The 25,375-nt window shown below is 44.3% G+C and overlaps 1 protein-coding gene across 5 annotated transcripts in view; it reads right to left on the minus strand.

Moving 5' to 3' along the window:
- Positions 1-20,388: 20,388 nt before the first annotated feature.
- LOC149128144 (uncharacterized) overlaps positions 20,389-25,375 on the minus strand; it is a 77,124-nt gene continuing 72,137 nt past the window's right edge. Inside the window, exon 4 of one of the 5 annotated variants that reach the window (XR_016230464.1) lies at positions 20,389-20,653. Coding sequence is in view for 1 of the 5 variants with exons in the window: in XM_089327726.1 (XP_089183852.1) it covers positions 20,636-20,653 (18 nt within the window). In the remaining 4 variants the exon portion in view is untranslated. The remainder of the gene's footprint in view (positions 20,654-25,375) is intronic. The other 4 variants (XR_016230460.1, XM_089327726.1, XR_016230461.1 and 1 more) reach the window with 4 other exon arrangements.

Below are 25,375 nucleotides of genomic sequence, written 5' to 3' on the forward strand. Positions count from 1 at the left end.
ACTCTCCATCCAATGTTCCTGTTGGGACTTTTTCAGAATGTGTTTTAGAATGGAGTTTTTCAGGAGCTTGGAACTTCTGTTTGGGCTCATTTATATGGTAGACAAGTAACCCCAGAATTTCACTTCCCCAACCAGCAGAGCTGTACTGCATTCACGCTACGTGGACACCTTGGATCTGCGGAGGCTCCACTCCCCCAGCCCTCACATGTGGGTCCAGGCTGATGGAGTAACCTCTATCAGAGGCCTAGCTAGGCATCAGGGCAGGAGGAAAGAGATGTACACAAAACTCATAGAAAGCTCCCTCCCAAGAATGATGCCTGCCACTTTCTCTCACATTTCATTGGCCAAAGCTGGCCATGTGACCATGCCTAATCTCAGAGGCAAGGAGTAGGAGAATCCTAAAAATGAAGAGACAGAATATTTATGACTAACCAAAGAGGCTAGAAAAAACTTCTTTTGGAAAGTAGATCCACCTGTTTTTAAACAAGTTTGATTCTTTTAGTGATACTGATTTACCTATTAGTCAACAACAGGTTTATGTTATGAGACTCGGAATAGATTTTGGTCTATTGATGTAAACCTCAGTTCATCTGAAACATCAACCAAATAACGATTTGTGTGTGCCCCTCACTTTAGGCAAAATGCCATAGAAATTAATAAGACAAAATCCTGCAAGCAGGTCCCAGGTTGAGCAATTTGGTTTTATGCCAGAAGACACAGCTTTCCTCCTGGACAGGGCCCAGGTGTGGAATTGGCTATCGTTCCTTTTTCCATAAGGTCTGAATCTGTCAACCTTCACAGCACGGAGGGTTTATTTGTCACACCTGGCATTCATCTGAGGCTTGCATTAACACTGGTGTTTGCAGGAAACTTCATTTTAGCCCATTCTGATTAGCAGGTGATTTGCGGGTTTCAACTTTATTTTCTTATTATTAATTTTCTTCACAAAGCTTAGAGTTGCTGAATCCAGACTTCAAAGTATGAAATTCCCCCAGCCTGGCAGAGTTAGGTGCATGCGGAAGAAAAAGAGCCAAGGATTCTCAGGAGTTCAAAGGTCAGGTTCAAGGCCTTGGTGCAATGTATGTAGCAAGTATCAGTTCAACAAATGTCCAGCAAGGAGAAAGTGGTTCACAGTCCATTCTGGTAGCCAGGCTTGAAAACAAACTCCTTTAAGCAAAATTACAGAAAGAAGGTCACATGAGCACCTGCTGTTAAATGACACAGAAAGCAAAAAAAGCAGGTCACATTCTAAACATGGATGAACATAGAAACTCCCAACTACTAACCAGACAACTTCACTGGAGCTTCAGGGTCTCTCACGCAGGCGATTGGTTCCTGCTTGTGTCAGGCTCCTTGCAGGAAACAAACGGCCTGCTTGCTGAGAAATTGAAGATTTTGGTGGGAGAATTCAGAGAGGAGTGGGCGGGATTTAAGAGATCCACTGTGGATGTTGGGGAAGCCAAAGACTAGCAAGAGCTGGAGGCCATTCCCACACTAGGCTGGGAGCAGGACTAACACTCTCCGCAGTTCGTGAGAGCAGAAGCCATAGGAGGAGGCAGCCCAACAGCAGCTGTGACCACCGAGGAACATGGCGTCCCTTAGAACAGAGCCAAGGCAGAGGGGATTGGCAGCAAGTGGTCACAGGACTTCCTCCCACCGGCCAAACAGCAAACCAGTGGGCAAGGGGCCATGGGCACGAGTCCATCGAGGCCAGAGCAGAGAAGGGCAGAGAATGTATTTGGCCGGAGTACCACCTCCTCTAATTCAAAGATGCTGTCTGTAACTGTGTGCCAATTATGTCCTCCTTTTTTCTCGTTTTGGCCAGACTAGTTACGCTCTGTTTACTTTTCCTTGAGTACTCTCCCTCCCCAGCTTCAGTTCTCTGTACTTTCATTGTTGACTCCAAAAGAGCTCAATAATAGAAACCCATTTACAAATTAAAATATAAATAAGCAAGTGCTTGGCTTTGTTATTTGGGGATGTTACAAGTTTATTACATGTTTAATCACTCATCACCTACACAGCAAGGAAGGAAAGGATCTTAACAATTTTTATTTTAAAGCAGATTTTAGTTTTTGCAGCAGTTTAGATTTACAGCAAAATTGAGGAGGAGGTATGGAGAACTCCTATATACTCCCTACCCCCACATATGCAGTGCCTCCCCATTATCCAAACCTCCACCATGTGGCACAGGTATTACAGCTGGTGAACCTACATGGAAACACAGGTATCACCCGAAGTCCATGGTTCGCTCTTGGAGTTGAACATTCTATGGGTTGTGACACATGTAAAACGACAGGTCGAGGCCATTGTAGTATCCTACAGCAAGTTCCACTGCCTGAAACTTCAAGTTTCTGTGCTCTGTCCTATCACCCAGATTTTAATTTTTAAACATTGATAAAAATAACTCAGAAACTGCATGCTAAAATTTTAAAAATCTGTTATGTTCCTGGTCCCTAAGCAAAACAAATAGCCATAATAAATCATCAGCTAAAATTATTAAGAAATGGAATTATATCATTAGAAGTATTGCCACAGATGGTATAAATAATCCAACAATTTTCAAAAACTTAAAATATATTTGTAACCAGTACAAGAAACAAGTGCAATTAATGATGTATCAAAACATACTTTATTATTCCAAACATGCACTCCGTGGGAGCCATCTTCCCCAGTTCCTCAGAAGAAACTCGAAGTGGCCTTTTAGCCACTTCAAGTCCCAAAATGCAGGTTCAGCTCATAAACAGAAACTGTCCAGCCCCAGTAAATAGCAACTCGTATCCACACTCACGTGAAAGCAAAATTTTCTTCCCTTCTCCACCTGGAACCCATGTCAATGAGCAGGCACCTGCAGGCGGCCACAGGTGTGCTTGCTATCAACCCACTTCCTGTCTATTTCCTCTCTTTCAGCAGCTGGAGTCCCAGCCCTTGCGGGGCTGCTCTGAGGAATAGGGGAAGGAAAAGAGGACCATGGAGGCCTGGCTTGTGTTACCACCTGTCATTCTCTCATGGATGTGTGTACGGACTCCCTGGACGCTCCTCTGCTGGCTCCAAGGCTGCTCTTCCCCACGGTGCCCCATCTACTGGTCCCCTTGACACAGACCGTGTACTGTGGGAGCCTCCTGATTGCTCCCAGGTCACCCTTCAGGGTAGGAATTTGTCTCAGCCAGCTATTGGCTGTGTAACAAATTACCCTAAGTGTCACAGTTTAAGACAGTTCACATTTATTATCTTGTGTGATCGTGGGTCAGGAATCCAGACCTGGCTGAGTTCTGTCCTCCCTCCACTTCCAGGTATTTCACAAGGCAAGGACCACAGTCATCTTCAAGGTTCCACTGGAAGGAGCAGCTTAGTACTAGTTCCCTCACATGATTGCTATCAGGATTTGATTCCTTGTGGACTGCTGGACACAGGTCCTTAGCTCCTTGCTGGCTTTTGGCTGGAAATCGACCTCAGTTCTTTGCCATCTGGGCCTCTCCCCCACAGCAGCTTGCTTCATCAGAACATGCAAGCTGAGAAGGCAACGGAGAGAGCCCTCAAGATCAAAGTCATACAAAAGGGATAGCCCTTCATTTTGTCATGTGCTGTTCGTTAGATAGAAGCCACTAAGTCCAGTCCATACCCAAGGGAAGGGGATTATACAAGGCCATGAAAACTGGGAGGCGGGGGACCACGGAGGCCCATATCTGAAAGCTGCCTATGGCAGACTTGAACGAGTTTGAGCTCACGGGTCCTACATCTGTCCATGGGAAATCCTCAGGCCCTCCACTATAACACATGCTGGGATGGATGACCACCCCTCCCTGGCTGCAACATGCCTCGTTAGCTTTCCTAGGGGTGAGCCAGGCACCAGTCCTTGACCCCTGACAACTGAAGTCCCCCTCAAGAGAACATACAGCCTTCAAAGTTCCCTCTCCCAAGGCTTGCATCAGATGGCAGCGCCTCCACCCCAATCCCTCTCCTTGTGGGGAGAACAGGTGGGAACACACGGAGAGCAATTCCTTCCCTCCCCAGGAAATCTGGGGATCCGAGCTTCCCTGCCTTCTCTACCTGTGCACTTGCTCGGAGTGTTAGGATGCTCAGGAGGGCCAAAGTTGCTGCGGGGCTCCCAGCAGGGCACTGGCGGGAAGTCCGCCCAGAACAGTGGGTGTCGCTCTCATTTTGCAGTCCCAGGTGAAATGGAGGAAGGAAGAGACCCATTTTAACATCTTCCGGACTTTCAAAATCATCTCCCTTTGATGGCCCAAAGGGCTTCACTAATTGCACACTAGTTGTCATTTTGACCATCCAGTTTTCACTCTCTGGGGGCAAGATGCATAGGCACTTGCTTTCCTAATGCCAGAATCCATTTTTACAGTAATATCAGAGCTGCAAAGTGACCACAAATAATCCATTAAAATACACCAGTATGTCCTTTCTGTCTAAGCCATTCGTGTAGTATCTACGTTTTGTTCTGAGATGAGGGCATCACCTTGTTTTATTTTTCTGACTTCCTCATTAGACAGAATTTACCACAAAATCTCCTTCTAGAAACACAGGGATGGTGTGGAGTAGCATTCACTCTCTGTACAGGGGCTTTTCCTCCAAGCTCCTTTACGGTAGCGCTCATACGACACCCCTCACCTAACAAACCCATCGTGTCTTTATTCCCCGAATACTGCTTCCACTAACTTCAAAAGTCCCATCGTCAGCAAATGCCAGTGTTTCATTTTTAAGTTCTAAGAGCCAGACTCTTATTCCCAGGAGAACGTTATCCTGGTTTAGAAAGTGCCAACAGCTCACTGACCCTGCCCAAGCACTTCAGCATCGGAGAGAGAGGAGAGCATCAAGTCCAGAACTGGGGGTCTGCTCTCAGAGAACTGGATCTAAATACCAAGCTGAAAGGTTCAGACGGAGAGGCCAGGAGACCAACAGGAAGATTCCAGGAGACATCACCCCTGCGGGGTCAGTAAGAGAGAGCGAGCAGCAGAGAGGAGGCTCTTCTCCCGGGATGCACGCCAGAGAAGCTGCTCCAAATGGGGGCACCTGAAACCATGGAGGAGGAGTCACAGAAGTTTGTTCCTCTGACACCACTCTGATGGCCCAGGGACACTTAGCAGCACTTCCTGCAGGACTCAGCAGAACTCGCACCTGCTACCTCTGTAATACTGGTCACAGTGGGCTGAGAGGCCTGTGTTTCAATGTCTACTCAACACGGCAAGGGCCAGCGATACTGTCTTTCCATCTATTTATCTTCCACTTCACGTACACTGAATGTTGCATCGTTGAGTAAACTAGTGAGTAAGTCCATGTAAAATAGGCCGGCGCTGTGGCATAGCAGGTGGGCGCCAGTTTGAGGTCCGGCTGCTCCACTTCTGATCCAGCTCTCTGCTGTGGCCTGGGAGTGAGTGCAGTGGAGGATGGCCTGGGTCTTTGGGCCCCTGCACCCGTGTGGGAGGCCTAGAGGAGGCTCTTGGCTCCTGGCTCCTGGCTCCTGGCTTTGGATCAACACAGCTCTGGCCATTGCGGCCAACTGGAGAGTGAACCAGCAGATGGAGGACCTCTCTCTCTCTCTGCCTCTCCTCTCTCTCTTTTAAAAAAACCACTAAAATACACGTACACATGAAGGCAGAGTGTGGTTCACATAGAAAAGGTCAAAAAGAAAATCGGTGAGAGGAGAGAGCTCTAGTGAGTGCCCGCAGGGAACCAAAGCCCACGAGTGCTTGGTTTCATCTGTCCACAGCTGCCAACTTGGTATCTACTGCTCAGAGCTTTCTGCTCTCATGACCTCAACACAACTTTCTCCCCTGCTCTCAAAATCTACACCTCTGAACATTTATACTGTTTTTTGCATGTCTTCAGTCACCAGTCACCTGGCTTTTTTTTTTTTTTTTTTTGACAGGCAGAGTGGACAGTGAGAGAGACAGAGAGAAAGGTCTTCCTTTCTGTTGGTTCACCCCCACAGTGGCCGCTGCGGCCAGCGCACCGCGCTGAAGCCAGGAGCCAGTTGCTTCTGGTCTCCCATGCGGGTGCAGGGCCCAAGGACTTGGGCCATCCTCCACTGCCTTCCCAGGCCACAGCAGAGAGCTAGACTGGAAGAGGAGCAACCGGGACAGGATCCAGCGTCCCGACCAGAACTAGAACCCCAGGGTGCCGGCACTGCAGGCGGAGGATTAGCCTAGTGAGCCGCAGCGCCGGCCAGTCGCCTGGCGATTAACCTGACCTATTTTCCCCTACTCACCTCACTCCTTTCTCTGACCTCTGCTCAAATCCACTTCCTCTCCCAAAACCTGACCTTTCTTTCACTCCCCCGAGATGTCACATTTAGAACACTGCAATAGACCTCTGTAGCTTTTCCAGCCAGCCCTCCCATCAGTCACCTACAGGTTAAGCATGTGTGGAAAGTCTGTCTTGCATACACTGAGAAAATGCTTCCATAGGACGTAAAGAAAGCAGTTGAATGTTTAGACATCCCATTGGTCATAAGAGTTTGGGAGAGCTGGGAAGAAGAAGGAAGAGGAAAAGTTAGGAGGAGACGGAAAGGAAGAAGAAAAGAAGAAAAAGATAAAGGAGGAGGAAGTGGGGAGCAGCAAGAAAAGGAAAGAGGCAGAAGCGAGTTGCCTCCTTACAACCTTTCTCCCTAGCAACGACTCACAGAGAGCAGCCTCACTGCTCAATCCAGTCCATAGTTCTTCCCGAAAATCCCTGCCATCGTGGCCCCACCCCGGTCCTCACTTGTCCACCGATTCTCAACCGTCCTAGCGGATTCCCTTGCATCCACAGCCCTTCTTTCTTGTTCCCTGGGATTCTCCCCCAGGTGCTTCTCTCAATCCTCCTCAGTCCTTGGTTTCAGCCACCCACGGGGTGAGGTGAATGATTTCAAAGCCATGTCTGCAGGCTAGAACTGTTCTCTGTGATCCACGTGTCCAGTAGCCTTTTGAAACTTTAACTCGGCACACACCACAGCCTCTTAGGACTCAGTACACCTAGGACTCACCGCATCATTTACACTGTCCCCAATTTTGTTCTTGAGTAATTTACAGCTGAGATTGGTACCACCGCCTATTTTACTGCTCAAGTCAGAACAAGTCGTATACACACATACTCCATCAATTCCTGTTTGTGTCGCTGCCTAAATTTCTCGTGAATTCTCCCAGTTATCACCTCCATTCCTCCCCCTGAGCTCCTGCAATACCTCCTACCTAATCTGAATGCACCAACCCTTGGTCCCTCCAATCCAACCTCATTATGTCCATGTTTTACTTAAAGAATGTCACCATCTTCCCACTGCCCGGTGTATAATGTCAAGTTTTTTCTTTCATGCAGTCTAAAAGGACGTCATCATCTGGGTCTTGCCCCTCTGTATCGCTTTAGGCTTTCCACATGCCAAGGGCTGGTTCAGTTAGCCAAATAGACCCTGTTGGTTTTTACTTTTCAGATTCTATTCCTTGCTATGCTTCTGAACCTGAAACAGAGAGATACTGAAGACAGTGTGTTGGATAAATGCTTTAATCCGAAAGGCTTCTTCTATAGCTGCCAGTGATTCTGATTTAAAACTAACAAAAATAAATAAAACTCTAAAATTTATTTTTTGCTTTTGCCTAAGAATATAAAGATGAATGGTGTTTTATAAGTAGGGCTCTGTCATTTCTGCAGCAAGCGACTGTATCTTAATTCTCTCAGTATAATTTAATTTTGCATCTTTTTGTATTAAACTGCATTTATTATACAGATGGCTTTATGGTCCCCTAATGTATGCTTGCTGTTCTCTCTGCAAATTGTATTTTCCGAATGTCTGTTCTTCCTGGAGCTATTTTTCTATTAGAAGCCAGTTATTGTTTTTCCAGGAATGGTAGCATCAAGCTCAATTATTTGTTTGTACTCGAGCAACCCTAGAGATCGGAGTTTATTTGTATTTCTTCAGATCCCTGTTCCATGAAAAGGCAGCATTCTGATGTTGAGCAAACCTCAGGACTTCTGCCTGTGGTCCAAGGAGTGGGTGTGCACACGTTGTTTAAATCAGTAAAAATATGCTTGTGGTGTCTAACGCCAGCCCTGTGGCTACTCAGGATCTGCTAGCTGCCTGCAGAAGCTCATGTCTATTTTGTCATAGGAGCTGTATTGTCTGCTCGAAAGGCCTTCTGATGCATACAGCTGCCAAGACTGAAATTTCTTCTTAGTTTTAGCTTTAATTATATAATTCATTTATCACATGACCAAACAGATCCTGGCCCCTTGACTAAGGGGCTATGCAGCACGCCAGACCCCAGGAATCAGCAGCTGGTTCAGGGCCAGAATCTTGGGGACCCTGCTAGCTTCACAAAGACTAAAGAGTTGTTTCTTTTTCTAATTTTAATTTTATTTATTTGAAAGGCAGAATTACAGAGAAAGAAAGAGAGAAAGAGAGAGAGAGAGCAAGAGCGATCTTCCATCCCCTGGTTCACTCCCCAAATGGCTACAACAGCTAGGGTTGGGCCAGGCTGAAGCCAGGAGCCAGGAGCCTCCTTTCTGTATCCCACAAGGGTGCAAGGGCCCAAGCACTTGGGTGTTCCTCTGCTGCTCTTCCCAGGTGCATTAAGATGGAGCTAGTCTGGCAGTGGTGCTGCCAGGATACAAACCAGCACCAATATGGAATGCCAACATCACAGGGGGCAGCTTCACCTGCTACACTACAATGCCAGCCCTAGGAGTCATTTTAAAGGCAACGTCTGTTACCTGCAGCTCCAGCCTCCAGAGAGCAACCATCAAGAGGACTATGAAGGAACATTTAGAGAAGGGCACCTCCAGGACACTGGTAGCTTTCCACTGTCCTCATCCCCAACCAGGCCACATCGGCTCTCTCTGCCCCTCCCACCCACTTTGATCTTCTGCAGTGCTGATGAAGGTGCTAGGCTGCCTCCAATGCTCTGGCCAAGGGGAGGTCTTGCAGGCCATCTTGGGGGCCATAGTCAAGGAATGGCAGAGAAAGTTGCTGCGATAAGCAACACTCCCGTCTCCCTGTGTCTTTGTTTTTTTTTTCCACTATGTTGCATTTTTTAAAATGTCTATCATCTTCAATTCAATTAGTTTGCTGCACCAAAACACCTAGGCAGGTGAAAAACCACATTTACCCTGAAGTACTGCTGCTACAGACATTCCGAGCCCCATAGCTGTTCCAGGCATTGCTCACTGTTTCAAGACACTGACTCACACTGATTAAAGGAGATTAAGGAGGTCCTAGGGCACCAGTGACTCACGGCGTTTCCAAGGCACCTACAGAGGCAAACTCAGGGGCTGCACCCCTGCAGAGGACCAGGCTACACCACCGACGCTGCCTCTGCCCACCCTAGCTGCCAGCTCTGTGCTCCCCACCTCAGCCAGCGCCTCCCCTTCCTCCCCCTCGGTGGGAGGAGCCCCTGCAGATCTCGATTCCTGGAGGTACCAGTTCCTAACTTGCAGTCTAGGGCAGGGTGCAGCACACCTGTGCCCAACCTCCCTCTGCAGTGGGAAATCAGCTCCATGTGCCATCGGATGTGAGAGAGAGGACCTTCCCCAAGTGAAACTCTCCTAACACAGAGCAAGCAAACCATCACCAATGCCTCCGACCAAGTGCATCCAGAATGAAGCTTCGTCACAATACTTTGAGATGGGCATGCCCAGAACACTTGTGATTTGGTCACACTAATTTCCTTTTAATTGACACCCTGACGAGTTACAAGGTGTAACTGCGGTGTAATCTACTGAATCCAGCACACCACCCGCTGTGAGTCATGGCATTATTTTACGTATCAGTAAAGCAATGTTGCCAAGTAAACTGTGACTTGTTAAAGGCTCATTTTCAAAAGTGTAAAGAACGAAACTCTCATGCAAATTTAAAATAAGCACATGTCAAACATTTCATTCAACTTCTTCATTATGGAGGGAACAAGTCTAATGTTAAAACCAATCCAAAGAGCATTCGAAAAGCTAGGCAGGGGCAATTTAATAGATTGCTGAGTTAGATTAAAACACAACACAGCAAAACACTGCTTAATGGTAGGCAGGATGATAGCCATAATCATTAGGCTTATCCTTTCCATTAGACAGAAATAATTTGCATTTCATTTCTACTGGATATAAATATAAAAACTCTGTCCCTACAGAGTTGTAAAATAGCCAAATAAATGGAAAATCAAACCTAGCACTACAGTGAAAGAACAGCTAATTATCTCTTTTGTCTAATTCCTAGTTTGGAATCTTATTTTTGATAGTCTCAATGCTTTCATATCTCTTAGCTCTCTTTTGGACTTATTTAGAGCAGAGTTTTATCATATATAAGTCTTGTACCTCCATGAAAAGGAATATATTAAATAAACTAAATAATCCTATGTATTCATAGTCCAAGTCAAACTCCTACAATTCATTTTCCAATTCGGAGCCATCAGAGGTTATATGTTTTCATGAATTATCCCCTCCTATCCCCACAAGGGCATTGATGATGCTTTTATTTTGAGCATTCTTCTCTTCCATGACGTTTTCTTCAAAAAGCTGATACTCATTCTGCAATTTTTAAAATTAATTTACATGTTTGAAAAGTAGAGAAAGAGAGAGAGAGAGAGAGAGAGATCTTCTATCCACTAGTTTACTCCCCAAGTGCCTGCAACAGCCAGGAGCTAGCCAGGACTAGGCCAGACCCAAGCCAGGAGTCAGGGACTCCATCCAGGTCTCCCACTCGGGTAGCAGGAACACAAGTACTTGAAACCTCATCTGCTACCTCCCAGGCACATTAGCAGGAAGCTGGGTAGGAAGTTCAAAGCAGCCAGACTGAAACCAGGCGCTCAGATGTGGGATGCTGGCATCCCAAGCTGCAGCTTAACCTCAGCAGATCTAACCTCAGCAGCACCTGCCTTTCCCCTCCCCCAATTTTTGATGCTGGAACATTCATGAATTTTTAGCTGTCAATGGAATATTACAAGGCAAATCCAATACACATATTCCATTCTCAAATGATCTTTATTTCCCCCTAGTGAGCTTATTCTTTAAATGGCTATGCAGTATTCAAATGAGTATGCAGGTGATAACATTACCAGTTATTAATGTGAGATGATGTAGCCTAAAATTGTATCTTAGAACTGATGAAACATAGATATTTCTAGACAGACAGACCTAAACATATGTATATATGCTATGTTTTGGCTTAGCATCATGTGAATGGATTTTTTGTTCCTAGTATGGGTATCAGAATTGAAGCTTGGTTGAAGCACATATTGCTAAATATCCCCCAATAAGACAACATTCCTCCCACTGGATTTTAGCGACAGTGGCTATCTGGCTAAATACACTTTCCCCAACATCCCTTGCCTAAAGGGATAGCCATGTGACTAAATTTTGTCCTAAGGATTCAAGCAGAGTGATAAGTACAACTCCCACATCTCATTTTTCAAAGAAAGCTTTTCCGATCCACTTCTTTTACTGCCCTTCTCTGAGAGCTAGACTAAGGACACACCGCTGGGAAATCAGGGTCACTCATGAGAATAAGGTGGTTTAAAAAAAAAAAAAAAAAAAAAAAAAAAAAAAAAAAACAGAAGGAACCAAGTTATTGGATGACCCCATGAGACAGAGCTTCCCATCTGCCTAGTTGTACATGAAAGAAGTACATTATTTGAGTCACTATACTTTGGGATCTCTTTGTTACAGCACCCAGCCCACACCTTACATTGATATACTAGGTCCTAGAAGTGTGATGTGTTTTCCAGAACACTTTGGGTCACCTTGATTCAGAGAACAGCCTGGGTAATTTTAGCTTGGGACAGACCTGAGGATTTCCAGTGATTGGCAGTTCATAAAACTCCAGAGGCCAAGCCTGCTCAACTTTAAGTCAATTCAACTGAAACCTGAATACTCCTTAGACTCTCCAGCTGTTAATGCTATTTAACATTTTTTAACATTTTGTCCTCAATTTTCCCATATCCAAGGGCACATGACCCATAACAGGAAGCCCAGGAAGGGCTCCTACTCCTGCATCCTACCCTTTGATGAGCAGATCTCACTCTGGAATACTGTCCTCGTCCCCTCACCAGTCACACGCACAGCTTCATCACCATTCATCCATCCTCCCCTGTTCATTTCATCTCAGTGAGTGGGCTTCCGCCTTGCCCGTATTCCCTGAGGCTCAGCTCGGCCATACTGTTAAAAGGAAAGTACACCATGGTTTTAAGAGGAGAAAAAGAGGCTTTAGTGTCTACAAGTCTCAAACCATGCTATAAAACTAGTAGACTTGGTGAGGGAGTAGGTGGTGTGCAAAAGAATACAGAGTCAAAAACAGAATATTGCATTATGGGCTTTTAGAATAATAGAGGTCTAAGTAAAATCAGTGATAAATAACCTTAGGATATTAATTTTGAGAGATTTAACTTAGATTTTTATTTCAAATTATACACTAAAATAAATTTGAGATAGAATTTCAGTTCTAGTATCATAAAAGTATTAGAAGAATGATAATTATTTCAAATAATTTGGTGATATAAAATTGGAAAATTTTGTTTTCCAAAATAAAAAAGCAGCAGAGGATGGTCCATATTCTTGAACACCTGCACCCATGTGGCTCCCAGCTTTGGCTTGGCCCAGCTCTGGCCATTGCAGCCATTTGGGGAGTGACCCAGCATATGGAATCTCTTTCTGTCTGTCTGTCTGTCTCTCTTTCTATCTCTAACTCTGCCCTTCAAATAAATAAGTCTTTTTAAAATGATTGATTTTTTGGTTCACTCCCCGAATGGCCTCAGTGACCAAGACTGGGCCAGGCTGAAGTCAGGAGCCTAGAACTCCATCTGGGTTTCCCACATGGGTGGCAGGGGCCTAAGCACTTGGTCATCTTCTGCTGCCTTCCCAGGTGCATTAGCAGGGAGCTGGATCCGAAACAGAGCAGCCAGGAATTGAACCAGTGCTCATAGAGGATGCCAGCCTTGTGGATGGTGGCTTAACCTACTGCACCACAACGCCTGCTCCTGTATATGCCTTAAGGTAAGTAGAATCATGTTACCCATATTGTTACTTATAATAATAATATACTTCATCATAAACATACATTCATTTGATGATTCTTCCTTCCTTGCTTCCTTCTCTTCCTTTTCTTCTTTTCTCTATTTGTTAAAGATTAATTATTTATTTGAAAGGCAGAGTTATAGAGAGGCAGAGAGATTAGAGGTCTTCCACCCACTGGTTTACTCCCCAGATGGCTGCAATGGCCGGAGTTGTGCTAACCCAAAGCCAGGAGCTAGGAGCTTCTTCCAGGTCTCCCACACAGTTGCAGGGCCCAAGGACTTCTACTGCTTTCCCAGTCCTTAGCAGAGAGCTGGATTGGAAGTAGAGCAGCCGAATCTCGAACCAGCACCCATATGGGATGCCGGCACTGCAGGCAGCGGCTTTACCTGCTAAACCACAGCGCCGGTCCCTTCTCTATTTCTTACATAGTATTCCTTGATATTCACATAAGAAAGTTTGTTTAAACATGGGGCTGGCATTGTAACACGGTGTGTTAAGCCATTGCCTGAGACACTCACTATAGCCATTTGGGGATTGAGGGTGAAAGATATCTGTCTCTCTCTCTCCCACCCAAATAAATGAATACATCTTTTTAAAAAAATACATGCATATAGATGTATACACACACTTGTATGTATGTGTAATTTTTTGTGCCTGTGTGGTCTCTGAGTATATAAATAAACGGACAAGGGTCTAGGAAGACAGACTGCAAAATATTAAACTTCGGGCTGAAGTAACACTCACTGCAGGCCGGCGCCGCGGCTCACTAGGCTAATCCTCCGCTTTGCGGCACTGGCACACTGGGTTCTAGTCCTGGTCGGGGCACCGGATTCTGTCCCGGTTGCTCCTCTTCCAGGCCAGCTCTCTGCTGTGGCCAGGGAGTGCAGTGGAGGATGGCCCAAGTACTTGGGCCCTGCACCCCATGGGAGACCAGGAGAAGCACCTGGCTCCTGCCATCGGATCAGCATGGTGCGCCGGCCGCAGCGGCCATTGGAGGGTGAACCAATGGCAAAAGGAAGACCTTTCTCTCTGTCTCTCTCTCTCACTGTCCACTCTGCCTGTCAAAAAAAAAAAAAAAAAAAAAAAACACACTCACTGGAAGCTACATGCAATGTTAGCTTCCATTCCCCATCCTCCCAGATTCACACAGCATTAATAGATAATAATTTTTGCTCTACTAAACAGACATAGCTGTGCTCAACAACAGGATAACCATTTTTGTGGCCCAGAAATGGAACAGAATTACATAGAGGTGAGAAGGCTCTGCCTTACTGGGCTTCCCAGTTGGGAATGGCAATAGCAGCCAAGAAATCAAGTCAGGCCAAGTAATGGAACCATGGAAAGGAAAAGGAGTTGGGGTCATTGTGAGAACTCACAATTGAGAAAGCCTCCGCTGGTATTGAAAAGAGATCAAAGCACAGCTACAATGGGTGCTTTGAACTCACCCAGCCCCCAACTACCACCCAGGGTGGCAGGAGGAAGCACACACAGTCAGATCAAGACCGGAGCTAAGATGAACCAAGGCTCACAAATAAGACCCATGGGAAAACCTACATCAAAGAGCAACCTGATTTACCAGAAGGGACCCAGTTTGGTCACAAGGAGGCTACCATACCACCCAAAAGGAGATGAGATCCAGGAAACAAATCATACACACACACAGAGACACACACACACCTCCTACTCAAGAAGAGTTTGCACACTCAAATATAGAAAACAACACAGCCCTATATATGACTTGGGAAATGCAATAGTTTCACTGTTAACCATGTGTCCTAGAGAAAATGCTGCACATCTGCACAAGGAGATTTGGACCAATATGTTTACCTACGCAATAACAACAACAAATAATCTGAATGTCCGATAGAGGATGTTTAAACAAAATATGAACTATTCAATTTATCACTACATGTAAGCTTAACTGAATGAGTATTTTTGCATAAAAACAAAGAACTCAAAAGCACAATATTGAATAAAAAGCAAAACAATTTGCAGATAACACATATAGCATATAATCTGTATAAATAAATTATATATATTGTTTGCTGGTTCATTGGCATATAGTTTTTTTTTTAAAAAAAAAAAACAAGGATTCACACCAACTTCATGATAGTAATTGCCTCTAGGTATAGGCATATGGTGTGGTCAAGGGTGAACAAAGAGATTTTAACTTTACAACATTCTTTTTCTTTTATTTTGAAAGTTGGGAGAAAATATGCTATGTGGTCATTCTGAGTAGTGAGCAGTTGGTATATAGGTGCTTGCTATAATATTTTCTATATACTTGAGTTTTTTTTCAAAATGCTTTAGAATATAAGATTAGGTGAAGGCAGGTAAGATTAAAGAGAGAAAGGGAAATTTCAGCTTTGATATTTCTGTAATAGGATGTTGGATAGAATACAACTGCTAGTTTAGAGTCCATCAGATAGGCATTAATTTGAGCACCAACAGATGCTAACTACCTTCCTTTCCCAAGAGAACATTCAATGTTGAAGGGCAAGATTCCTCCTCTACTAAATGGATGACAGGCAGACATGGCCCCACTTCCAACCTGCTCTTCATCTCTACCCAGCAGAAAACCAGAGAAGTGGGACAAGTGGCAGACTGAGGAAGTCCTGTGTCTGACCCCTCCCTTTCCCTTCAGCCTGCATCCCCAGGCGAAATGAAGAGACTCTTTGGAGGACTCCCTGTGAGGAACGGGGGAGCCTGCAGACGGCAGAAACTGCCATCCAGGACAGCTTCAACGCTAAGCAAGCTCGGAACCAGACCAGTCTCAAGCGGGGCAGAGACACATGGCTCTGGTGATTTCTCCTTCCTCTGCTGGACCCAAGTTCTCTGTTGCAGTCTCACCAGCTCTTTCACCTGGGGTTCTTTTTCTCTTATTACTGTTTACAGCTCAAGACCTGTTCCCAGGACCCTTTGCCTGTTCGAAGACAACAGCACAGGCATTGGGAAGTCACGAAGGCTACAGAACCCTGCAAAGTTCAGGCTGGTGTGGTCCCAACCACTCGAAATTCCCTTGTACTTCACCTTCACCTCTTGTGGGTGACAATGGGGTTCACCAAACCTCAATACCCTGTCTCAATCTGCTCTGCAGGGCCCAGTATTCCTCCATGAAGCTTTCTTTCTGGTGAAGTGGTGCTTGTCTGTAAAAGGTTGTGTGACACCTGCAAATCACCAGACTACCTGACAGCCTTCTGAAGCCCCTTTGTTCATAACCCTTCCATTCTTTTTTTTTTTTAATAAATCACAGACCTGCCAGAGAAGTCTGTAGTAGAGAGTTTGCTAGCCACCACTAGCCTCACTCCCCAGTTGTAATGAAATCAAGGCTCGTGTTCATAAGCACAGAAGGCACAAATCAATCATGCTGTGTCTGCTTCAACTTCAAGAAGCTACAGGAGGCTGTAGGTTCTCCATCTCTACGTGACCTGTGCCCATAGGCAGGTGACCCCATATCCTAGGCAGAATCACACATTCCAGAAATCCTTGTAGACAGATTTTTACTTCTTTTTTGAGATACGTTTTATTTATTTGATAGGCAGAGAGAGAGAGAATCTTCTGTCCCACTCCCCAAATAGCCTTGATGGCCAGGCAGAACACAGGAGCCAGGAACCCCACCCAAGGTCTTACAAGCTGGTGACAGGTATCCAAGTACTTAGGCCATCTTCTGTTGCTTTAGCAGGAAGTTGCATTGGAAGTGAACTCAAACTGGTACTCTGATATGGGATGCTGGCATTGCAAGCAACGGCTTACCCACTGTGCAACAACGCTTCCCCAACAGGTAGTTTTCAACTGGGGTGATTTTACACACCAAGTGACAGTTGGCAATGTCTGGAGACATATTTTCTTGTCACAAGGAGGGGAGCATTCTCCTGGCATCTAATGGGTTAAAGCCAGAGCCACTGTAAAATTTCCTATAACTCACAAAACAGGCCTTTGCAAGAAAGGATTACCCAGTCCCAACTGGGGTACCCAGTTCCAAACCAAAGGTTGGACAAAGAGGCATTCAGAGCCCAGGCCCCTAGAACCATCTCAAAAGGGCCTGGATGCAGACTTTGCCAGATTCCGAAACCCATCCATGCAAGGACGGAGCCAGTGCCTTTCGTGTGTTTTGCCAGTCTACACATACTGAATGCATTTCATTTCATCAACAAGCCCTCTTTGTGGGGAGCAACTCGGACTAGACTAAGTTACTGGAATTAAGACTTATTCTATGCATCTGCTCTCCCACAATATGGCGCTGGGAGAGGAGTAAACAGCTTCTACACAGCTGCCTCCAGTTCGACCAATAAACTGCAGGAGCTGCTCCTGATTGGAGGAGAGCAGTGTGCTCGGCGTGTGGGTAGCAGAGTTGGGATTGGTGGAAGAGGACTATAAAGGAGGAGAAAGACAACATGCACCGGGAACATCTAAGGGGAACATCCGGATAACATCTGAGTAGCCCCCGAGAGAGCCGGCCGGCGGTGTGCCGCTCCCCCGCGGAAGTGGGGAAAGTGGCAGGGGGAGCCGTGCTTCCATGGAGGTGGAAGGGATCGGCAGCCAACCCGGGAAGGACCAGCAGCAAACCCGGGAAAGGCCGAGCAGACAAAAGAACAGCACAGGGTCCTGTGTCGTTCCTCCACGAAGAGGGGGAGCGACACTCTTTTCTAGGATTTATCATGATAAGTCACCAGTTTCACTAATTAAAAAATATAACACCAGTGTGCTAATTAGTAAAGCTTAGGTTGCTAAGCTTTAGATAGCACAAAGCATAGAAGAGTGTAGCAAAGAGTTCCATTTAGCTAGACTGTCAGGCCTCTGAGCTGAAGAGTATAAGGTGGGCATGGCAGGCTAGGGCTGGGACAAGAAGACAGGGTGTGCTCCTGGCTCACCTGGTACAAACTCCCCCCTGAGGTGATGAGGATGTAATGAGCGTCACACGCTGAGCACACTCACCCCTCCCTCTGCAGCTCATTCCGATGGCTTTGAAACACTAGCAGAAAGCTGGCTCACTTTGCACACATCATCCTAGCTCGAAGCTGGAAATACCTCATCTTCTGTACAGAGCAGAATGATGTACACCCTAAGTATTTGCATGATGTCCTCTGTTTTATGTAACCAAAGTCACCTGATGGGTTTTGAGGAACTGCACATCTTCTAAATCACTAAAAATTCTAGACATTCTCCTACTGTCATGAACCTAGGTGTCTTAATCTTTATTCCAGATCTTGCCCCCCCCCAGTGATAAGAATTCAAGCAAATGGAATACATACAATGTACACGTGAGAGCAGAATTTATATGAGAGAACGAGAGTGAACACACATACATTCACACACAAGTGTGGGTCAGAGGGTTGCCTATGAGGAGAGAAGAAGAGGAGGGGGAGAGGGAGGAGGAGGCCTGAGAAGGATCCCCAAGCATCATCAAGGATGGAAAAGAAATGAAAGGGTCCCTCCCACGTTATCAGTCTCTTTTATGAGATAGAATGTTCTCCTAATTGAATATACAAACAGGGTGGAGTTTAGCCTGCATAAGGCTCTTTGGGACTTCGATGGCGCCTCCGTGTGGATATTAACTTCCCCGTGGCCATCATGGCATCTCCTCCTTACTGGTCCTGGATGAGACATGGGTGCATCATGGGAAAGTGAGGGGATAAAGATACCATGCATGACTAGCAGAAATTCCAGCAAACCTACACCTGGTCTGCCTGGCTCGTCTCCCCATATTACTACTACAGCAAAAAGGAAGAAATGCTTCAGAGATTTCAAAAACATTGAGCGTTACATAGCCTGAAAAGGAAAAAGACAAAATATACAGCGTTTATGTATTTGAACATGTAGATATTGCATCATAGATGTATAAATATTAAACATATACATGTCAGCTTTTTTCCTAAACTGATAAGAAAAGGGCCAATGCTAGCTATTAAATAAAGTTAATCAACACTGGAAAATCAGCATAAAGCCAGGGAAGTTTAGAAAGGGGGAATTCACATAAATCACCATTTCTAAGCTTTAAAAAGACATATATGAGTACTTGAAAAAGTTTGTGAAAAATGGAATTATAAGATTTTATTATGCTGCAAAAAATTTGAAATTCATTTGGAGTTTTATTATAATACACATTTTTCATGAAGTTTTTGAAGTTCTTGTATGTTCCACATGAAAGTTGAAGAAATCAATTTACATTAGCAGAAAAATATCAAAAATTTCTATATATGAATCATATAAAACTTAGTAGATGAGACTGAAATAATTTGATCATCAATCCAAGCTTCTATTGTTCTAAGAAATGCTATCAGTTATTAATTTTTTAACATTGAAAGGAAAAGTATATTCAAAAGACAGAAAACATACAGATTATAAAAATGTTTTCAAAAATTATCATTCATAAACAATATTAATAGTTTAGAGAGTTACAATCAAAATCATTAAGTGATTTAAAGAGTTGACTAATGGGGAATAAACCAAATGATCAAATATACTTTAAGTGCTTTGTAAATAGCTGAGATTACTCCATTGCTCCATTAATGAAGAAATAAATTCTAGCCACTCAATTATGAGAATCCCAAAGACCAAACAAAAAAATGGAATATAAAAAATGAAGGTTGGGGGCCGGCATTGTGGTGTAATAGATAAAGCCACTGCCCAAATTACCAGCATCTTTTATGTAGGATGTCCCAGTTGCTCCACTTCCAATCCAGTTTCCAGCCAATGGCCTGAGAAAAGCAGTGGAAGATGGCCCGAGTGCTTGGGCTCTTGCCACCCTTGTGAGATCCAAATGAGCTCCTGGCTCCTGGCTTCAGCCTGGCTCAGCCATGGCCATTGTGGCCACTTGAGGAGTGAACCAGCAGGTGGAAGATGTCTCTGTCTCTCTCTGCAAGTCTGACTTTCAAATAAATAAATAAATCCTTTTTTAAAACAATGAAGAATAGTGTTCTCTAGGGAGCATAGAATTTTTTAAATAATATTTATGTGACAAGTAGTGCCTACTCTCTGAACCCTTCACAAATATGGACTTATCTGATCTTTGTAATAACTCCATGATAACAAATACACAAATGAGGGACTAGTGCTGTGGCGCAGTGGATAAAGCTGCCACCTGCAGTGCCAGCATCCCATATGGGTGCCGGTATGAGACCTGGCTGCTCCACTTCCAATCCAACTTTCTGCTGTAGCCTGGGAAAGCAGTAAAAGATGGCCCAAGTCCTTGGGCCCCTAAACCCACATGGGAGACCTGGAAGAAGCTCCTGGCTCCTGGCTTTGGATCAGTGCAGTTCTGACTGTTGTGGCCAGTTGGGGAGTGAACCAGTGTATGGAAGACCTCTCTCTCTCTCTGCTTCTCTTTCTCTCTCTATGTAACTCTGACTTTCAAATAAATAAATAAATCTTAAAAAAAAAACAAATACACAAATGAAAATAATATTTTTTTTTCCTTTTTACAGATGAGAAACCCAAAGTTAAGCAATTTACCTAAGGTCACAGATACAGGCTGTCACAAACCTCCCAGAAGCATTGTAGTATCTGAAGTTTTATATAAAATGCTTAATCAGCAAACTCTGCATAGAGAAAGAACACAATGGGTCTTGCGTCTTGAATCCATTGGCGATGACGTTCTAATGTAAACAGATTACATAGGACAAAAGTGACTTCACTCAGTTTGGCTTTATCTTTTGCATCAAGAATGATCTTCCAACTGAAAAGAATAAACAAACATCATTAGTAGGGAATTGAAGCCCTACATGTAAGGTCATTTTGAAAGAAAGCACCCGGTCATGCTAAATGAATTCAGATCTCTAGACCCAAATTAATTTAGACTAAAATAACATGCCTGTGGGATTAGGATCACTTTGGAGAAATTCTGAAGAGTGAGACATAAACAGCAACACTGAGATGAGGAAGCATCCTGTTTTTTCGAAAACAAAGGAAAAGTGCTTTTGCCTGAATCACTGGCAAGTGTTAGTAAACAGAACAGCCACAGACAGAGTTTACAAGCGTTGCGAAGGACGTAGCAATCACCAGGAGTCAGCATGAGCTTCCCAAGCAAAAGACACCAAATTAACTTCATTTCCTGTCCAAATCAGGGAAATAGGGTAGCAGGGCCTGTGCATCTTATCCACGATTCCTATCTATGTCTCCTAGAAGAGGAAATGGCTCAGGAAAGACGAGCAATGTGATCCACGGTGTGTGACGAGCAAAGGGCAAGGAGACCGCCCCACCTGCCTTCATGATTGGAAAGCCGAAATCTCTAAACTGGGTCAGATGGCTGGAAAAATTCCTCCCACACATGCAGCCTTCCAAAGAGCCAAACTTGACACGGTAGCCAAGGAAGGGAAACGTCAAGGTTGGGTGGGTAAACCGGAGAGAAGATAGTAAATGGTATATTGTCAGCACAAGCAGACTGCAGGCTCCAGGCACACACAGCCCTAGGGGTTGCAGCCCGAGTGGGAAAGTGAGAATCTGCAAAACTAAAACTAGTTAATCAGCTTCAAATAAATGTCGTATGCAAGAGAACTTCAAACAAACAGGATCTGCAAACACGTGCTTCAATCTAAGGAGAGTCTCAAATCTGATTAAGAGGACCAAAATGTCTTTGGCATTAATCAAGGTTACCTGCTGATATAGCTAATGGAAAAATAGAGAGATAATCAAATTAAATTGATCATCATCTGACTGCAGAAATTATGAACAAAAGGATGGCAAGCCACATGGCACTGGGAGGAAACAGCCAAAGATCAAGAATCCGGCTGTGCTTATCCAACACAGTCCAGTGTGGAACGACGCTATCCGTGGCACCGATGACAGTTTTCTGTTACTGTTTTAATAAGTCTCTCTGATGTGTTTATAAACCTTTACATACTTTCATCTTTTCGTTTAACATTATAACAGAAGCATTTTCCCATCTTATTATAAACTACTCATAAACACAACCTTATTGGCATCATGATACTGCTTCATATGCAGACAGCATGATTCACTTAACTATTGCTTTTCCTTAGTTGTTTTTCATTTTTCATGATTATCAATATCCTGCAAAAATTGCAAGACTTCTCCTGTGCTTTATTTTCTCAGGGAAGATTTTGGAAATAAAATTACAGGGCCAATGAGGAGAGACATTTTAAAGCTCTTGCCATGTGCTACTAAATTGCTTTCCTTTGCTCGCTCATCAGTATGATCAGTCTTCAAAATGATTACAACTTTGATAATTTAGAAGGTAAAATTATACCTCATTTTAATTCATAGTTCTTAATGAGGCTGAACATTTTTCCATGTGTTTATTTGCCATTTGATTTTTCCCTTTTGCAAATTGTGTGTTCATGCCTTCTGTCTGGTTAGTTTTAGTGATTTTTCTTATGAATTCGAATGATCTCTATTTGACAAAGTAATGACATATTTTTGTCATACATATTTCCAACCAGTGTTACCACTTTTTCCCCTTAATCGCGTAAGTTGTTTCCTGATGTTTCATATTTCTTCATAATTAAAATATTTTTCTTTTGTTATTTCTTTTATCACTTTTTAATTCAAAAGTCTTCCTAACCTTCAGATTTAAAATAATCTTCTATTTCAGTCTAGGCTTTCATATGGTTTTATTAAATACACAGAAACAATTAACATAGGCTATAATAGTTTGAAATATGATATGAAATGTGGACCTGAACCTTTTTTTCTAATTCCTTGTACTCTAAGTAGGTATGTGAAACTAATGTTTACTGAATAAATCCCCCTCATCTTCCTGATTTATGCATTTTAAAAAATATATTCAATTCTTGGGGCCAGCATTGTGGCGTAACAGGTTAAGCCGCCAGATGTGGCTTCCATCATCCCATATGGGCACCAGTTCAAGTCCTGGCTGCTCCACTTCAGATCCAACTCCCTGCTAATGCACCTGAGAAAACAGCAGATATCCCAGGTCTTTGGGCCCCTGCACTCACACAGGAGACCCAGAAAAAGCTCCTGGCTCCTGGCTTAGGCCTGGCCCAGCCTGAGACAATGAGGTCACACAGGGAGTGAACCAGCAAATGAAAGATCTCCATCTTTTCCTCTCTTTCTTTCTCTGTAACTCTGCCTTTCAAATAAATAAAATCAATCCTTTAGATACACACACACACACACACACACACACAATTTTCAGAACAGAACTTTGGCCTACTAATGAAGACACTCCCATCCCACATCAGAGTGCCTTGGTCTGATATGCAGCTCCAGCTCCTGATTGCTCCTGATTCCAGCTTCCTACCAAGACAGACCCTGGAAGAAAATGCTGATGGCTCAAATAATTAGGTTCCTGCCGCCTACATGGGAGACTTGCGTTGTGTTCCCTGCCCCCAGCTTTGGCCTTGGCACAACCCTAGCTGTTGTGAACATTTAAAAACTAAATCAACAGGTGGATGGGAGCACTTGCTGTCTTGCTCTCTCTGTCCTCCATCCACATAAAAAAAGAATATTTTAAATATATATATTTCCAATTATTTTATACAACAGAATCCATTTGGGGTTATCTGTCATCAACATATCAGTCTAGTTTATATCACTATAATACTATTTTCATTATTAGAGCATTTTAATAAAATATGGATAGAGCTATAAACTGTCCCACCTTAAAAATTTTTGTCTGTTTTCTCCAGTTGATTCCTCTAATTAGCCTTTGAAATAACTTCTTCAGGTTGAGTATAATCCCAGTGGAATTTTAATTATAATCTGCTTTCTAAGAGTCAGCATTGAAACATGCATGTTCCAGGAATGGTATAGAGTGGAAGAACAACCATTAGGTTGCCTTGGCTTTGAGACTTTGCCCAGTGAACACTTTTGGTGTCGATACCCTAAGTGCCTTGGTGTGGGTAAAATGATGTGTGTGGTTTTTTTTTTTTAAGATTTATTTATTTATTTGAAAGTCAGAGTTACACAGAGAGAGGAAAGGCAGAGAGAGTGAGAGTGAGGTCTTCCACCCACTGGTACACTCCCCAGTTGGCAGCAACAGCCGGAGCTGTGCTGATCCAAACCCAGGAGCCAGGAGCCAGGAGCTTCTGGGTCTCCCACAGGGCGCAGGGACCCAAGGACTTGAGCCATCCTCCACTGCTTTCCCAGGCCACAGCAGAGAGCTGGATGGGAAGTGGAGCACCCATATGGGATGCCGGCACTTCAGGCCAGGGTGTTAACCCTCTGCGTCACAGTGCCGCCTCCCCCCCCCCTTTTTTTTTTTTAAAGAAAATGATGTTACAAAGCAGGTCTATAAGTATGTGCTCTTCCAAAAACCAGGTATCACTGAAGTGGGCGTGTGGCCTAGCAGTGATGCTATCACTTGCAATGTCTACTTGAGTGCTAGCTCCACTCCCAATTCTACCTTCTCCCTAATGCAGACTGTGGCAGATAGCAGGCGATGGCTCCAGAAGTCGGGTCACTGCCACTCATGTGAGAGACTGATTTGAGTTCCTGTTTCTGGCTTCAGCCTGACCCAGCCCCAGTTGTTACATTTGGGGAATGATTCAGCAGGTGGGGGAGCGCTATCAAATAAATAAAATTTTATATATGTGTGTGTATATATATATATATATATATGGCTTATTAAAGATAGATACATAGGGCCGGCGCCATGGCACAGCGGGTTAATCCTCCGCCTGCAGCACCGGCATCCCATGTGGGTACCGCTTCTGGTCCCAGCTGCTCCTCTTCTGATCCAGCTCTCTGCTGTGGCCTGGGAAAGCAGTAGAAGATGGCCCAAGTGTTTGGGCCCCTGCACCCACGTGGGAGACCAGGAAGAAGCTCCTGGCTCCTGGCTTCAGATCGGCACAGTTCTGGCCATTGTGGCCATTTGGGGAATGAACTGACAGAGGGAAGACCTTCCTCTCTGTCTCTCTCATTGTTCTGTCTCTCTCTCACTGTCTGTAACTCCACCTCTCAAATAAATAATTTTTTTTAAAAAAGATAGATACATAAACGTTCTAGCTAATAAAAATAATTTGAGTCTTGGGGCCAGTGTTGTGGCACAGCTGGTAAGGCTGCTGCCTGTGATGCCAGCATCCCATGTGGGTATCAGTTCATGTCCTGGCTGTTCCACTTCTGATCAAGCTCCCTTCTAATGCCTGGGAAAAGCAGCGGAAGGTGATCCATGTAGGAGACCTCAATGAAGCTCCTGGCTCCTGGCTTTGGCCAGGCTCAGCCCTAGTTGTTGCAGCTATCTGGGGAGTGAGCCAGAAAATCTTTCTCTCTCTCTCCCTCCTGCCCCCAACACTGTCAAATAAATAAATAAATAAATCTTTATATATATATATAAAGGAGAACTGCAGATGCTGTCTTTTTTAACTGAAAAACTAAAAATCAGAACCTAAGTCAGTGTGGATTCCGCCAACGGTGTGAATCCTCACTGGAGTGATTATAGCTCCTCTGTGTGAATCTCCTAAACAAAGAACCGGAAGTA

The sequence above is a fragment of the Oryctolagus cuniculus genome, chromosome 2 (assembly GCF_051225735.1).
Source record: "Oryctolagus cuniculus isolate XC-2025 breed Fujian yellow rabbit chromosome 2, ASM5122573v1, whole genome shotgun sequence".
Classification (NCBI taxonomy): Eukaryota; Metazoa; Chordata; class Mammalia; order Lagomorpha; family Leporidae; genus Oryctolagus; species Oryctolagus cuniculus.